The sequence below is a fragment of the Haliotis asinina genome, chromosome 9 (assembly GCF_037392515.1).
Source record: "Haliotis asinina isolate JCU_RB_2024 chromosome 9, JCU_Hal_asi_v2, whole genome shotgun sequence".
NCBI classification, from domain to species: domain Eukaryota; kingdom Metazoa; phylum Mollusca; class Gastropoda; order Lepetellida; family Haliotidae; genus Haliotis; species Haliotis asinina.
In genome coordinates this window covers 6,253,324-6,271,047 of record NC_090288.1, presented here as the reverse complement: position 1 = coordinate 6,271,047, position 17,724 = coordinate 6,253,324, and the positions used below count along the sequence as shown (strand labels likewise).

The 17,724-nt window shown below is 37.5% G+C and overlaps 1 protein-coding gene across 6 annotated transcripts in view; it reads right to left on the bottom strand.

Moving 5' to 3' along the window:
* Window positions 1–17,724, bottom strand: part of LOC137296902 (plexin-B-like) — a 256,296-nt gene that overhangs the window by 9,152 nt on the left and 229,420 nt on the right. For 5 of the 6 annotated variants that reach the window (XM_067828790.1, XM_067828789.1, XM_067828791.1 and 2 more), the window contains 16 exons: window positions 17,046–17,182; window positions 16,329–16,502; window positions 15,434–15,545; window positions 14,786–15,058; window positions 14,216–14,392; window positions 12,153–12,393; window positions 11,321–11,463; window positions 10,995–11,125; window positions 9,541–9,600; window positions 8,743–8,817; window positions 7,801–7,867; window positions 6,547–6,693; window positions 5,353–5,500; window positions 3,428–3,592; window positions 1,788–1,876; window positions 576–659 (listed from right to left, as the gene is read on the bottom strand). In XM_067828790.1, the coding sequence (XP_067684891.1) occupies window positions 576–659; window positions 1,788–1,876; window positions 3,428–3,592; window positions 5,353–5,500; window positions 6,547–6,693; window positions 7,801–7,867; window positions 8,743–8,817; window positions 9,541–9,600; window positions 10,995–11,125; window positions 11,321–11,463; window positions 12,153–12,393; window positions 14,216–14,392; window positions 14,786–15,058; window positions 15,434–15,545; window positions 16,329–16,502; window positions 17,046–17,182 (2,223 nt within the window). The remainder of the gene's footprint in view (window positions 1–575; window positions 660–1,787; window positions 1,877–3,427; window positions 3,593–5,352; window positions 5,501–6,546; window positions 6,694–7,800; window positions 7,868–8,742; window positions 8,818–9,540; window positions 9,601–10,994; window positions 11,126–11,320; window positions 11,464–12,152; window positions 12,394–14,215; window positions 14,393–14,785; window positions 15,059–15,433; window positions 15,546–16,328; window positions 16,503–17,045; window positions 17,183–17,724) is intronic. The other variant, XM_067828794.1, reaches the window with a different exon arrangement.

Below are 17,724 nucleotides of genomic sequence, written 5' to 3'. Positions count from 1 at the left end.
ATATTTGAATTGTTAAAGGTTGAGTGGACAATGCCCATAGAGTGTACAGCCATTCTAGATGGGACTGGAGAGGGATATATGTTTGAGAGTCAAGGGGTCAAGTTCGAGACTCTTGTTGAGCGGGTGAGCAACTTGGAATTGACGCTGGTTTGAGCAGTATTTATGTTACACTACATGTCAACTTATTGTGGGAGTAAGGAACAAATGCTGGTCTCAGAGCGTTTCTTCTAAGGTAAAATCCACAAGCAGAGTTATGGTGCTGAAACTTTAACTGACTCCAAAATGACTCCATTAATGAATGTGACTTTAATTGTCGGTTTGTTTCAAAACAATGTTAGGAACGAACAGAAATATCAGGAGAAAATATTTTCAAATACACAAAACTCAACAATCGAAAATCATACAAACTGCCCTTAATCTACAAAGTGTGTATGTCAATGCTACGTCTAGGGATAGACTGGATGTTAAAGTATGGGGTTGTTTAGTCTTAGCGCTAAGATTGGTATGTGGACAAGGGCTTAAGTGGAGTGACAAATTCATTTTGGTATTTGAATCCATTGTCTGTGGCAACTTACCTTTGTAGATAAAAGTCTGGTAAGGAAGATTTCAGATATCATTTTGACCCCCCCATCTTTCTGTGTAGCGTCATCATGCTTGGCCTGAAACATGCACACAATGTTAATATGAGTGAGTGAGTTAGTAAGGTGAGCTATACACATCTAACAATGAAGCCCCATTTATAGCAAGGAATTCAAGACAGCTTTAGAACTACCCATGTTAAAACTCTTTCACAAATCAAGCACATGCTTCAAACAAAGATATCCGAGTAACACCAACAGGTGTACTATATAACATGATAGTTGTACGGAAAATAATATGTATCTACTTTGTAAATTTTTCAAAGGGATATTCCAAATGTGTGTTGATAATTATAAGGTTGACAGAATGATATATCTGTATCCTTATATACTGAGTAGTGTATCTGCTTCCTTTCTCTAACCTGTACATGTATTGTTTCACACCAAATTCAGCAATATTCCACTAGTATCAAAGAGGGCAACAGAACAAATCTGCTTCAGATATTGCAGAGAGTAAAACCCAAACTTATGGCATGACATGTGAACACTAATCACAAACCCATCAAACCCTCCTTAAGCTCTATGTGAACAGTGAAATCTATTGTGATAGTTTCAGAAATAGCACATCAAAAGTATTGCTCAAGGATTCTGCTGTCTAGCACTAATGAATTCCATACATCTATCTGCAAGGTAACATTTAGACCTATCGACAGTTGTGGAAGCCATGAATGCTAGGACAGTTTAACCATGATCAAAGGCATTTGTCATAAAAGTTCATCAGATTATAGAACACAAATGATAATCCTGACATATGTGAGAACACAAATTGTGTTTATAACCATTAGAGGAAATATACCTCTCACATAATGTGGCTTTATCTCAATCAAAGGATAAAATTCTAGCTAATTCCACACAATCTAATAATTATTTTTACCCCAAGCAGCTTCCATAACTTAACCCCTGCACTCCTAATTATCAAACTACATCATACATGATTCCAGAAAATATTAAAATCAATGAAAAAAAAAAAAATTTATTCTTTTTTAATCCGATACTGATAATGTCATCAGTCATACAAAAGACAAATGACATTAAGAAGGTTAATACCACAGCAATACTCTGAGACTGACAAGCTAGAGAGGGTTAATCATCACCTGTCCTATCAGAAGGGCTAATGAGTGATGATCATTATAGGATAATGGTACTTACGAGATGCCAGTGACGAATGCCAGGGTCGCTGTCCATCTTCATGATAGGGAAGGCTGAATTCACAGACATAACAGAGTTATCTAATGAACCTGTGAAACCAAGCCAGATACACATGTGTACACAAATAATAAGCCTGCATTCAAATTTCCATACAAGAATGGAACATGTACAAAGTCTATTAATCTACACGTGCAATGTAGCATAAATGCATGAAAATAGATAATACATATGAAAAATATATTAAAACAAGCTTGTGCACTTAATCATGAAAGACTTTCTTCCTTGATCACAGATTTGCCTTGCCAACTTTCAGACAAGTTACTGGGCATGAAATAGCATTTACCTAAAGACTAGTTTGACTGGCTGACACAGAAGATGACTTCTGTTGAAAATCTAAAGGATTTTATTGTGTGATGACAGATACAATTCTGGCAATGATGAACAGAGGAAGGGCATTGGGAAATTATATACTATACAAAAACAGTTAAAGAACATGTGACTATAGTTATTTGTCACAAGATGACAGCTTAACTATAGTAATAAAGAAAACAGAACAGCCAAATGTTTCTATTTGACTACGGTTATTGTCATAACTTGACAACTTGATAACTACAGTCACTTGGAAAAGTGGGTTTCTTTAACTTCTTTTGAGCAGTATACATCTTTTCATACGGAAAATTGCCAGATGTTGAACTTGAAATGAGGAATGGTTACTTTAAATATTTCATCAATAATTCATGATCCGTCAGGTATTTTCACATTATTTGATGCAGTTTGTTTTATTAGTTCAAAGCATAAAACAGAGTATGCAACTCAAGCAAAAAAGATGGATTACTTTAAACAATTCTAAACAAAACTTTTCTGAGGCAAAACAGTTTTCATGCAAATACTGTGAGAGACAAACAATAACTGATGGAAATTTCTGATACATAAACTTCAAGGCATTTAAAAATAACTTTTTTTCCCATCTTCTTTATTACTTAGGAAAATATCCTCACCTGGCAACTTAAAAAGCCTTAAACATTTTTTATCTTTGTATTCCCAAGTTACATTAAGAATTAATAACCTTATCTAAAACATGCTCAGTTATTGGAGTCATGACGGTATGTTTATAGCATGATTATAAGACATAATGGTGGCATTGTGAAGGAATTCACGAAAGATTTATGATGATGATGATGATGATGATGATAATAGTAAGTGATTGTGTGTGACAATAAATCAAGCAATGTCATATGTCGAAAACCCACATCCCGAATACAGCAGTGCATCATGCAATATAGGGATTTATTACTTAATCATGATATCAATCATGTTCAGTAGCCTATTGTTTTAGAACAATGCGAATACCGCACGACAATAATGTTATTGCACATGCAAGTAGATATGCATAACTTGCTATCAATATCTTCCCTTTCACTGCAATCACATAATTATTTTAATCTAGTTTACATAACCTCAAACCTTTCTATTCAAAATGTATAGTCCATTCGGATATTAAAGAAACACAACATTAAATAACACCAATTCTGACTTGATCCGTTTTCTACCAGTTCTGTAATTCCAAACATGTTTAACCCTCAAGAAATCAGATTTTGTTATACTTTCAAAGTTGAAGAATTCCTGATAACTCCACTCACCATTCAAAGATTTGATGGTTTGTTGCCGGTGCAGCAAAGACATATAAGCGCCATCTGTTACTTTGTAGTATGACAGCATGTTATAGCGGCGCCATCCATCTTTACAAGGAGTGGTAGACTCCTCATCTTGGAGGAGAACAGGACCAGTGGGACCATTTCTCCATTCTGGAATCAAGGAACACATGCAGGAATATTCATCTTGGACAACTCGACAGAACCAATTCTCTTCACAAACAAACATTTCAGGTTAAAAAACCCCACATTCTTGATCTCCAGCACCTCCCTCTTAATAAAACATCCATGGTTGTACGAGCCTAAATGACACAGTGCTACTACCAAAACAACACAAAAGTTATCTGCATACTGTAAAAAAATACTGTCTGAGAAGTGCAACTTTATCCTTACATCAGCATTATGAAGGAATGTTAACTAAATTATATCAACATTTTAAAAAAAAATGTTTTTGTTAGAACAGGATTTTTTTTACAGTGGAGTTAATTTAAAGCCTGTATTTTTTAAAAAGAGATTCCAACGAAAACATGCTTCATCATTTCTTGTGCACAGATATTGTAATGATGCAGAAAGATGAGACACCGATACGGTACCTCGTGTTTACAACAAGAAAGCATCTGGTGTTTAGCTCCGTACAATCTGGTCATAAAGAATGTGTTGGGAGGACCACATACTTGGCTGATCCAGCTTGTGTTATATTCCAGCTCAAGACTACATACTCTGTCACCTAACCTGTTTCATGGGCCGTTACTTTTCACATTTCAAACTTGAACATTCTGAACATCCGGAACAAATTACCCGTGAAATCACCAAAGGAATATCTCCCACCAGATGTGACCCAATCAGTTACTGCCAAACTTCTTATTTTAAACATTTTATCAGATTCTTAATTATGAAACATGTTAAAAATTGAACGATATGTAAGTTTCTTCCAAATGCTGCAGTCACTACCATTGACTACACATGGTTAGTTATCTAAGTTTTGATTAGCTGGATGCTGTAAAAGTGAATGTTTCCACATACTTAGAATTAAGTCTTGCATAGACAGTACTATGAAGAAAGGACATTTCTATGTTAAAAGATCTAGTCTTGTATGGACAGTACAATGACAAGAGGACATTTCCACGTAACCAGATTTACTTCTTGTATGAACAGTACCATTAAAAGAGAACATTTCTACATACCCAGATCTATGTCTTGTACAGGCAGTACTATGAGAAAGGAACATTTCCACATACCAAGATCTAAGTCTTGTACAGGCAGTACCATGAGAAAGGAACATTTCCACATACCAAGATCTAAGTCTTGTACAGGCAGTACTATGAGAAAGGAACATTTCCACATACCAAGATCTAAGTCTTGCACAGGCAGTACTGTGAGAAAGGAACATGTCCAAATTCCAAGATCTAAGTCTTGTATGAATAGTGCTATGAGAGGGGAACCTTTCCATGTACCTAGATCTAAGTCTTGTACACGGAGTACAAAGTGTTGTGCAGATGGTACTATGAGAAAGGAACATTTCTACATACCTAGATTTAAGTCTTGTACAGGCAGTACTATGAGAAAGAAACATTTCCAAGTACCTAGATCTAAGTCTTGTACACATAAGTATTGTGAGAAGGGAATGTTTTCACGTACCTAGGTCTAGGTCTTGTACAGATGGGCGCTGTGAGGAGGGAATGTTTCTACATACCTAGATCTAAGTCTTGTACAGATGGGCGCTGTGAGGAGGGAATGTTTCTACATACCTAGATCTAAGTCTTGTACAGATGGGCGCTGTGAGAAGGGAATGTTTCTACATACCTAGATCTAAGTCTTGTACAGATGGGCGCTGTGAGAAGGGAATGTTTCCACATACCTAGATCTAAGTCTTGTACAGATGGGCGCTGTGAGAAGGGAATGTTTCCACATACCTAGATCTAAGTCTTGTACAGATGGGCGCTGTGAGAAGGGAATGTTTCTACACAGCATGTCCAGCATCTTTTCTTTAGCCTGGGTTATGGTATCACAGTCGAGGACACGGCACTGGGTGATTTCCCCATTATGCTCCACGTTTAGAGTCTGCAAAAACAGCAGCCATTATACAATACAAAAACACAGACACACACATCACTTTGGTTGGTTGGTTGGTTTGGTGCTTAACATGTGTTCAGAGTTATTCCAGCTATATAGCAGCAGTCTGTAAATAGTCGAGTCGGGACTTGACAAATCCAGTGATCAACATCATGAGTACTGATCTATGCTATCAGTATATGATGGCATATGTCAACCCGCACATCACTATGAAATGCTGATGTCATCTTACTTAACAGCTGAAATACTTGAGATGATTCTGTTTAGAGTTTGTCATTCTTGTTATCCTCATCAAACTTCAGACTCAGACTTTTCTCCCTCTCAGTGATCAACCAAAATACTTCAAACTGAAGGTATACCCAGTTAGTCAACCCCAAGCAACATCTCCTGAAGATAATTCAAAAGTCATTCAAATTGACCAAGTTGACCCTTAGCATTCATCTGACCTTGACCTTGGCACAAGCAAGCAAGAAAGTGTTATGAGTCATAGAAATAACAGATGCTTGTTTTTGCGGTTTTCAGTAAGATTCCAAAGCATGGAACACAACCTTAACGGAAACAAGATCCATGTTAATAACGTTTTTGCATAGTTCCAAAGTAAGGATCAATTCTTGAGAAGTTGTAGCCATAACAAGACAAATAATGAACCTCATCTCCGATTCTGCAAACATGGATTATATTGTCACAACTTCGAAATAACAGATTAAAGCTATGTTCCTGCCAAAAATCATATCTACAACAGTTCTTGGCACAATTCCAAAACCAGACGCAAATTCTAATCCTTAAAACATAAGCTAAGTTATGCAAATGGACCCAAACTGTGATAAATAAGTAGTGATGCTTGTTATGATTTCCGATACAGAGGCTGAATATTGTGTTTATTCAACATCAACTGGAGCTTGTCTTGTTTCTTTATACAACAAGAACAGTTATTGTGTTTTTCTGAACTTCTCAACCACGATCAATCCTGATTCATGAAACGACTATACAGGTAGAGTGTTTTCCTGGATTGCAAAACATGGATCGATTCTTACCATCACTTTGGGCTCTATTTTCTCTCTAAGCAGTTTATCCTCGGACAGGGAGTATCGTGCATCTCCTGTCACGTAATCAACTGGCCCCTTCTCTGCCTGCAGCTTTATTGCTTTGTATAACATAAACAGAGGAGATCCTGCGTGATCCTGCAAAACAACATTCCCGCAATGTTACCGATACAAGTCACATGATGTAATACCTTGTGTTTATTTGGATGTCATTTCCAATGGACAGTAATCATGTTTTGGCAATGGATAAGGAATAAAGCACTGATACCATATTTATAGTAAAAGACGTGCCTAGGTTTTTTTCACCATTACAAATACAGTGGGACATTGAATCCCTTTTCCCTTCAGTACAAACACATCATTCTTAAAGGTCTGCACAAAATGTTTGCACCAAAGTTTGAAAAAAACACATTTAGTATAAAGTAAATACAGTCAGTTGTCAAGTATATATCACCCAAGACACTAGTAACTGATGATGATATTTCTATGGTATGATAATAGCCAAATTTTGGATTTATGGCAATGGTGTAATAGAGATTTTGCACCTCCAGGAAACATGCTACATGAATATATATATTCTAACAAGTCTACATGTTCAATATTGAAAATGAAGGTGAAGAAGGGGACACTCAGTGTATACTCCGTCTTGATTTGTAAATGTCCTAATGTCTATGTAGTCATTTATTGGGTGAAATATGGTTAGCATTATAAAAACAGAAAGATATTTCCATCCCAGAAAATACTCAGCATAAAGTACAACTTTCATAATGATGAAGGGGGTTCTAAATTGAAAATATTTAGCTGAATATTTATGTCAGGAATAAGATGAAATACTATGATAAAACACAACCTATTTCCAGGTTCAAAAGGGAAATAGTAGACTCAGGCAAAGAAAACAAGTATCAAAACAACTTACAAAAAGCTTTGTTGCAACCACAGGGACACAATGAAACAATTAAAATACACATATCACATCAATCAAACTCTGAAGTCTTCCTTGAGTAGAAAAAGCCAATAAAACAGTTTTGTGACTAAAGCAAAATGATCTGAGATATAGAAAGCCTTTAATAAAAATAGATGATAACTTTGAAAGAAACTATTATTATAATGTCACTGATAACATTGGTATGGGAAATATCCATTTAAAGTACATCACATAAAAAGCTCAAATTAAATTGACATAAATCTCAAGGATGCTCTACGATGAATATTTCATGCACATGAAAAGAGCAGTTTTCTGTTTACCTTCAAATACTTGTACAGGCAGAGAGACATCCAGTTGCTAAGTAACTTTTCTACAACCGACTCCGTCCTGAAATAAAAACCCGTTTCGATCAAAAATACAATTAATTATTAAATCTTTTCTTTTTTTAACATACCCCCAAGCCTTGTAATCTTGATATACTTTACAACTAAAAACGTTGAGATTTGATCGATATTGATTTTACGTTCTTGTTAAGAGACAGGCAGTAGTAAAATAAGATTAAAGCCCACAGATTGACTCAGCACCGTCAGAAAGGTCACAATATTAACATTTCAATAACCCAATTTACTAACATTATCAGATTAATTCAAAATTACTTATGAGCTTCAGACCACGGAAATGCAATGTTTCTGTTCCAATGTAATAAATTTCTCATTAAAAAAAATAGAATGTAATGAAATCATATGCTGCATTTAATCCACACATTAAATATAATTTATTTCCACGATAATGAATATCAGTGAATGTACCAGATGTATAAACTGATTCACTTAGATGTCATTTTTCATCCGCAATTAATTTAAAACATTTTAACCAAAAAACAATTATTTTGGGACAACCAATTATCATTCATGCAGAGCCAACATAAAAGGTTTCCAGACAGATGCAGCAATTATCAAAATTCCATTGGCCCAAGCACATTTTCACATCTGCAGACATAAAAATCATTTACATGGCTTCGATTTGCTTGGTCCTGAATAAAGCAAAACCCTATTAATCAAGACATGGCATTCCCATTGAAATCATCCAGATTAAAAGATTTGGGAATTAATGATTCATAGCTACAGGGAAATGTACTCACTGTATGCATGTAAACATTCCCAGCAGAAATTCTCTAGAGGATGGTGTTTCTAGATTAAGTTTTCACTATTTATAATTTGACCCAATAATCCCTGAAATAGAGAGGATGTTCTATTTCTTACCTTCTCAACATCAGCTTGGGATGCCGCCCTGACACAGACTTCTCCACCAGTTCTACTAACAAGCATTTCAAAATTCTGAAAAACAAAAAGTTCTTTTAAAACATGTTCAAATCACTGACCTATAGTTTCAGTCCAATGATTGACCTAGTTTGTTCATCTGGGAAAACAACAGACTTTTGTCATGAGTGAATCAGTTTCCAAGTAATTACTGCACAATTGATTGTTACTTTCCAGAAGAGGTAATTACAGACAATCGAGGTCTTTACTTAGGTCAATTTCATTGGAAGCTAATCATCAGACAGTGACACTGTTATTGATTCTGACAGGCTACTGTCTGTTCCCCTCCTGTCTTGGAATACATGCTTACCTACATCATCAATGTCGTCTAGGTAACAGTGGCCATGGGCAACACATCAAGCTCATTTTAAGGCCATATAAGCCAAAATCAGGGAAAAAGTCATACTGACACTTAATCCAGATAGTATTCAAGACAATTCATAGTCAAAACAAGATCATTTTCTCTGGAAGAGTTATCCTTCCTGTATTTCTGCTGGATACAAAAGCCTGAATACCTGAATATTTAGGGAATTCAACAACTGGCCCACCAGTCTTTGTTTAATCCTGTCAGGCAGGGTAAAAACAAGTACCATTCTTAACAATGTTTGGTATAATGCATGCATAGAGACAGATGTTCTTTCTACTACACTGTGTTTCCGGTCTGTATTCAGAAAGACTAGTTTTCATTTCATACTGTCTCCATGTCAAATTCATATAGGATGCTTGGCTTGTGGTACTTACTCTGTAGCATACTCCATGTTGCCCTGGTAGATTATCATCAGCAGAGACGCCACATTTACCCTGATGGAAAAGCATATCTTCAATTACAGTCGACAAAAAAACCCCCCCAAAAACACACCTTAAGAACTACGTCCCAAATATAATTTTCCTCACACTTCAATTTCCATAGCACCAAATTTGGAGTTACAACAGCAACAGAATTGCAAAGACTTTGTACAAAAGAATCAGAATCACAGCGGCCCGAACACCCAATCCATTTGGTTGCCCCTCACAAGGAAATGTTGCTGCAGACCAACGATAATCTGAAAACCACTGGAAAATATAGGCAATGGCTGTACTTCAAGTATACAGTATTCAAAACATTAAGGACTTACTGAATACTATAGAAAAAAATGAATACAGAAAGAGAATTCATTCAAGATCCCATTTCAGACTTATGACTTTAACACTCAGGTGAAATCTATGAAGCTGTTGTCTGATAATGACACACTAGGTCTTGAACCACATATAGTGATACATTACAAATGGTTCCCAAGACTACTTGTTGAAGTTTTACAACTCAATAAGCTAATTTACAAAAAGCCTGTGACTTGACAAAGGATGTCAGATGTCAGCCCTTATCACAGTTGTACTTCTATCATAACATGTAGACAATATAATGATGATCTCTCAACTCTAAAATGCGTTAAAGAGAATGGCATTTAGTCTACAGCGTCTGTCTCAATCAGATTAGGTGGGCACAGTGTGGCTAGGGGAGGACCAGATTGGAACATGACTTATTGCATGATGATCCTCTTGGGCGCTTAGAACAGCAGGGCACAAAATGTCAGATATGTTGGTGTCTAGCAGGGTCAGGCTACATCATTCTTCTTCCCAACATAGGCTTTGTTTTCCCATTGAAGTCACCAAATCATGTTACTGAAGTTCATCACATATTTCCTTATCTGATTTCATGTTGGAAATGTTATTTGTATATTGAAAGGAGGAAGAAGAAGAGCAAAAGGAAAAGGGAGGGCAAGAGAAAAAATAAAGGCAAGGAGAGAAAGAAGAACAGTGAGTTTAGTTTAACGTGGCACTCAGCAATATTCCAGCTATATGGTGGTAATCAGTGAATAATACAGTCTAGACCAGACAATCCAGTGATCAGTAACATAAGCATCAGTCTACACAGTTTGAAACTAATGACGACAGAAAGGAGAAAGAGGAAGAAGAGGATAGAGAAAGAAGAGGAAAAAGAGGAGCCAGTAAAGAAGACGAAGACAAGGAGGAAAAAAATTGTCCTATTTGTCTGTGATGAGCAGTATAAGAAAGTCAGTGAAATAATTTTTGTTTCACAATTTGTCTCAAAAAATAGACTTATTCAATCCTATATAGTGCTTATCTGACCAAGATGACACCTGCAGTCAAGGAACACCAGTTACACAACACAACACAACGCAATGCAAGGTGCCTACTTGTCTCTGATGGAGAAGCCTCTTTGGTCTTCCATGGTCCTGATGAAGGTTAACAGAAACACTTTCTTGCTGAGTAGCTGCTGAAACAACACTAAGCCTTGATCTGAGAACTTGATACGGCCATTCTTTTGCTGAAAAAATAATCAATATATTTAAGTACTCTCATCCATTTCATCAAAGAACCACTGTTGGTACAGAAAATGTGATATTCAAAGCCAAGATTTGATGTTCAATACAGTACATAATATTGTCACTAATTATCAAATAACATTTCATCAGCAATGGAATTGTTCTCAGGTGGAACCCTGAAGATGACTATGACGTACCAGAGGTGGATGAAGGATCACGTGGTCAGTCATTCCCGGAAACAAGACCTTGAAGGTGTAGGTGTGATAATCCCAAAATGGTATTCCACTAGCTATGATGTCACCAGTCAAATCTGTCATGTCAGTTTGCAGCTCAGCAAATGCTGGAGTAGAAACAGAATACATAAACCCATAATTACTTAAATGAATGCCCACTGCACTGTGCATGGCAAAATTCTATCACCAAGTTTATAGTTAATATAAAATAGTGTTGTCCCAACGACTAACAGATATGCACACAGTGAGTGAGTGAATTTAGTTTTCTGCTGCTTTTAACAACATTCAAGCATTATCACTGCAGTGGACACCAGAAGTGGGCTTCACACGTTGTACCCATTTGGGGAATCGAAACCGGATCCTTGTCATGATGAGCTAACACTATAACCACTGCCCTGTTAGTCAAGAGGATGATAAAAAATTTGATAGAGCAAGACACTGCCCAAGGAGGAATTAAAGGATAACATGTAACAGAAGTAAAGTATTAAAAAGAATTTAAAATTAATTGAATTTAAATAATTTTTTTAAAAATATCCTTATATCAACACTCAAACGTGCTTAAATACAGAAAACAGAAAAAAAAAATTTTTTTTGAGGATTCTAAATACCTAGTTGATTACTGCTAAAAGAAAAAATACATTCTGAAAGAAGTTACTAGTATTTTAAGTTTCTCTTACCAAATGCAAAACGCCATTGTCTCAGAAGTGTGAGTAATGTTTTTTTATATTTGACTTTCTATTGATCATTCTAATGGATGATAATGATAATACTTGACAACATGTAGATTGTTACCTACCTTGTTTGCACTCATTACGGACGTTGCTCTCAAGGTTGTCTAGCTGTATCTGTAATTTGCGGTAGATGCGTTCGGCCTTCGTGCTCTGTCGTCTGTAGATGATGAGGATGAGGATGATGATCAAGAGAAGGAAGCCACCACTGGCTGCGATGCCAGCAATGGCCTCCTTTGGGAAGCTGTACTGTTCTGGAACATCATACCTCACACGGCCAACATGGAAACTTAGGTTATTGACCTTCACCTAGAAAAAATATAATATTTGTTGTCAAGGATATTATTGTCTAGTTCCATCTTGTGAGTTAGTTTAGTTTCAATCCATTTTGAGTTACCGATCGGTTTAAATAAGATCAATGTTCGAATTACACTACTCATGTCCGCTCTAAGGGCGGAAGGTCAGACTCAGGTATTAACCACGTTGATAAAAAACACAGGCATGCACATGGCGCTTACAAGAAATATCACATTAATCTGTGATAATTTGGGTGAGTGAGTGGGTTGGGTTTTACCAGTTTACCAATATTCCAACATTATCATAGTCAGGGACATAAGAAATGGGTGTCACATATTGTTCCTATATAGGTGAGTAGATTGAGTGAGGTTTATCACAGGATGGACACCAGAAATGGGCTTCACACATTGTACCCACGTGGGGAACAAACTGGGGAAATTGAACCCAAGATTTCAGCATGAAAGAGACACTTTCACCACTTGGCTGCCCTACCATCCACAGGGTGAATTTGATGTGACAATCTGAAGTGTGTGGCATGTCCATACATTTAGGTGTAAGTCATTTGAAGGTCTGATTACAGGCTGCCATCACATGACAAAAATAATGCTGTCTGGCGTCAGACAATGAACACCTGGTGTCATTACGAATTTTCAGTGATGCATTCATACAATTATCACAGAGATTTAGACTTTAATGCTCAATGCATCTGTCAATAATCAAGACAGGTTATTCGCTGGCATTATATAGTTTACTGCTACACTATACTTTGGATCTGTTGCAGCATGGGTTTTCATTAAACACGAACCCACTGACATGAGACTTGTCATGGCTATGACATTACACAGACTTATCTGAACATCACATCATGCGAACTACGACAGACTCTCATCAACTGATAGATTATTGGACCAAAACACAGGCTCTAATTGACAGCAATTAGCAAAATCCATACTCAGCACAAGCCTCATCCCAGGAGGATGAGATACAACTGATGCAGTGATGGTGGATGCAGCACTTAGTCACAGCCTTGATTGTCAAGTGTCTCATGGACTTGAGGACAGAAGCTGTCTCAGAAACCATGCTTGGAGACTTCATTGTTTGTCCACAGTCCTGGGCTTTGTTACACATAGCTATCTTAGTGCTCAGGTGATCAAAACTACTATACATTTGTGGAGCATAGTTACACACTAACATGAGCGCTAAGGCATTTGTAATTAATATACATTTGCAACGGATTACAATAGTCATAGTGATGTTTTGGTTTGTCCAACATAGCAATCTTAGCCCCAAGGTGATTATAACTCCCTTGCATTTACATTCGCTCACTGAGTTTTATTGCTATGACTACTTTGTGCAACGTAGGCACACAAATCTATTGTAGCACTAAGGTGATTGTAACCTCCACACATCTAAACTGACTTACATCGCTTTGTCCAAGAGGGCTCTGGCTTGCTAACTATGGGGCTTGTGGACATGGTTGTCACTGAAACCATGCTTGTATCTTTTGCTTAAGGCCACAAGAAGTACTGCTTCACTTCTATGATGGCTACTGCTAACAATGATGTTTTAACCAGACAATCCAGATAACAATCCATTCATCAGGTCTTTAAAAATGAAGTCTTGACCAGAGAACCCAGAGACTGATGATGTTAGCAACGATTCACCGTTATGGAGGTTCAAAGACTCACAACTAAGCCACCTCCCAGTTTATTGAGTTACCCCTTACCCCAACTGAGTTACCCCAACTAGTTGACTCCAGTTTGGATCAGTAAGGATCAGTTCTAACCTGGATTCTGCCTGAAGGGCAGTACTGTATAGTTCACTGACTACTCACATAAACATCAGGGTACTCTCTGCCATCTTCTTTACCCTCTCCATTCACCCCTGGGGGTTGTTTCGGGGGTGGGGCACACACTATCTGATTGGAGGACAGGGTGGTCACATTACACAGTTGTTGACCAATCAGAACCACCACATCATACTTGTCCGCTGCCAATGTCAGGTGATGACCCTGGAAAGAAAATAGTCAAATTCATTACATGAAGTGACAGTGCTTCAAATAGAAATTGGAATCACAAGATGGAGATTTGTTCAATCCTTTTAATACAGTTATTCATGATTAAAACATCTTTTCAGAAGACAGCAGCATCAGTGAGCGATTGAGTTGAGTTTTATGCTGAACTTAGCAACATTCCAGCTGTATGGCAGCAGTGTGTAAATAATCAAGTCTGGACCAGACAATCCAGTGTTCAACAGCATGAGCATAGATCTACACAACTGGGATACAATGACATGTGTTAACCAAACCAGTGAGCTTGACTACCCACTCTAATGATCAATATCATGATAAAATGGTCTCCATGATTTGGATACACTTAAATAAAGAAGAATGTATACAACATACCTCAATGATCAACATCTCGCCTTTGAAGATCTTTGTCCTGTCTTTCTCTGTGAAATTGTACACCTGAGGGTCTTGGTAGTACTCCAGCTGGGCATCCACCCCAGAGCCAGAGAGGTTGCGGACCGACAGCACGCCATCCATCATAAAGCCAAGCTCTACAACCAGTGGAGTTTTCTGCTGCGTGTCCCGTTTCAGACGCACCTGGTTACGTATAAGGCGGGGCAGCGATGGTGTTGGACACTTCATCAGTGAGCCATGATTGATGAAGCAGTCCTGTGAAAAGGCAATCAAATACTTTGATGCAGAAGGGAGTTAAGGAAAAGGGTGATGACGTCAAAAATAATAGTTAATAATCGTGAGTTTGGTTTTAAGCTACTTCTAATGACACTTTTGGCAATATTTAAACATAACACAGAAGGGGACACCAAAAATGGACTTCACACACTGTACCCATGTGGGGAATCAAACCAATGACTTTGACATGACAAGCAAACACCTAAGCCATTAGGCCATTAGCCATTAACCTACTGCCCCTACTGCATTATGAAGATTCACTATGTGTATGGAGGGGTGCATCATAAATAGATCAATCATCATCGCTGTTATCAGTGCCATTACTAGCATTGTTATTAATCTGTGAACACTCACAGTGGTTTTTGTGGGGAAGTACTTTCCGTCTCCAGTAGGTATGTAGGCAAACATCTGAGGCTTCTGGATGTAACGGAAATGGCGTCCAAGGACAGTCAAGTAACGCCCACCACTGAAAAACAAAATATCATCACTAGTTTCAGAGACTGTTTAACGGTACTTCAATTCTAGAAACTGTTCTCTCTTTAAAATCATTACAGCAGACTGGAAGATGGTAGTTTTTTTCTAAAAGAGAAAAAAGGGCACTATTCGGCATCAGAATTGTTTTTGAAGCAGAAATAAAATGCTTTCCTGGAAGAGACATGTTTTTAGCAGGCTGTGGAATCTGAGAAGCAGGACATGTTTTCAGCCAGAGGCATAACACACTTTAATGAACCCTCAATAAATTTGTCAATACGATAGTGTCAGGTTTCTGCGAACATTCTTATCCCACATTTCTTGGAACAAACAAGACTGAGTACACTCTGTTTTATAAATGCAGACACTATAACAAAATAAAGTGCCAGAACTACAGAGCTGCAGCAGTTAAAATACATTACCAGAATGTACCAAATTTAGAAAAGCAGTTCAGTTACATTGCAGAAAAACTTGTGAAGCAATTATCAAAAGATTAACCATTTTCTCGCTGGATCGTAAACAGTCTCTTAAACAGAAGTATTTTAAACTTGCAGCAGTATAGACTTATACTTGATGATCAATTTGAGAAACAATAGTGAACAGCAAAAGAAAGACAATTTTTCTAAAAGTGAAATCCCATCAAAGAGAGTGTTCATGTTTATGTGGATTGCATGTCTTTTGCTGCTGAGTATATTAAGAAAAGATGCCACTTAAGTTCGCTTGCCGACTGTCATAATTCAAGTGTTCAACATAGTGTCTGTTCATCAAGCTATAATACCTAGCAATGCTCTTGAGGGGGGATATTTTCTCAATCATTGGGTTCTCTCGGTAGAAGAAATCTCGGCTCAGAGGAAACTCTCTTCCATCGTAGAACAGTTTGATGGGGGATCTGGGCGTGGCGTCCCACACCCCTGTCGTCACACACACCAGGGAGTTCTCCGTCACACTGGAGCTGGAACAACATCATCAACAGGAACATGAGGATGAAACCCTGCATATATGACTGCATCAGATTCATAACTGTTCCATGATTCATAAAGAGACATGTCATGGAGATTTCACACCATAAGCAGATACCAGCAACCTGTCATCGCCTGTCTTCTTGTCCTGTCAGAGTGTGTGAGCTAGTGAACTGCAGTTATATCACAGTTATGATTGGCTTGTCTCAGCAATATTGCCACTGAATGGCAATGATGTCTTTTAGCATCATTCAGAAGATGTTGTAGATGACCAAGATATTTTATGGTTTTATGCGTTATTCTTTCGCCCACAATGTTCATTTCACCTGATGAAGGGATCTGTAATGGTCCTGAAACGTTGTTTGGAAAGAATAAAGAAGATTAAATCCATAAAATAACTTGGTCATATATGGTAGTGGTTTGTAATTAATCGAGTTTGGATCAAACAATCCAGATATCAACAGCATAAGCATGAATTTAAGCAGCTGTGATATTGTCTAGTTTGGAACAAACAAATAAAATCATGTAATTCTTACCTCTCTACAAGACAAGGAACTTCTCCAAAGGCAGCTTCAATATGGCCGCCGGTGTTGAGGTTCCGTCCAGATATGGTGATCTGGGATCCCCCAGCCTTCGGACCATTCACTGGATAGATGGACTCCAGGTGCGGACTCTGCCAGTATCAAGTATAAATGTTGGATACACTTCTTATTTGTGTTAAGGAGTTAAGGAACATTCAGAGACGGTTTCATCCTTGCTCATCTGAAACCATTACTTAACATGGAACATCAGGCAATACTTCCCAGGATACTGAGAATTCAACTGGACTGATCTGCTGGCCAAAGGAGTGAGTGAGTGAGGGAGCGAGTTGAGGTTTAAGCCATTTTTAGCACTATCATGGCAGGGACAGATGAAATGGGCTTCACACATTGTACTCCTATGAGGAATGAAACCTGGGTCTACGGTGTGATGAGCAAATGCTTTAACTACTAGAACATCCCAACCACCCATTGACCAAAGTAATTACCTTATGTTCAGAAAATATGGAACAAGGAATACTGCATTCATTAACAATCATTGATATTTCTATTTTCGCTATATAAAGACAATCTTATTTATTCCTACGCTCCACATAAAAGTCATTTGCGTATACTATTCCAGAAAATTACACTGAGATTGAAAAAATGAAATGCGATGTGATGTATGGTGACCCGT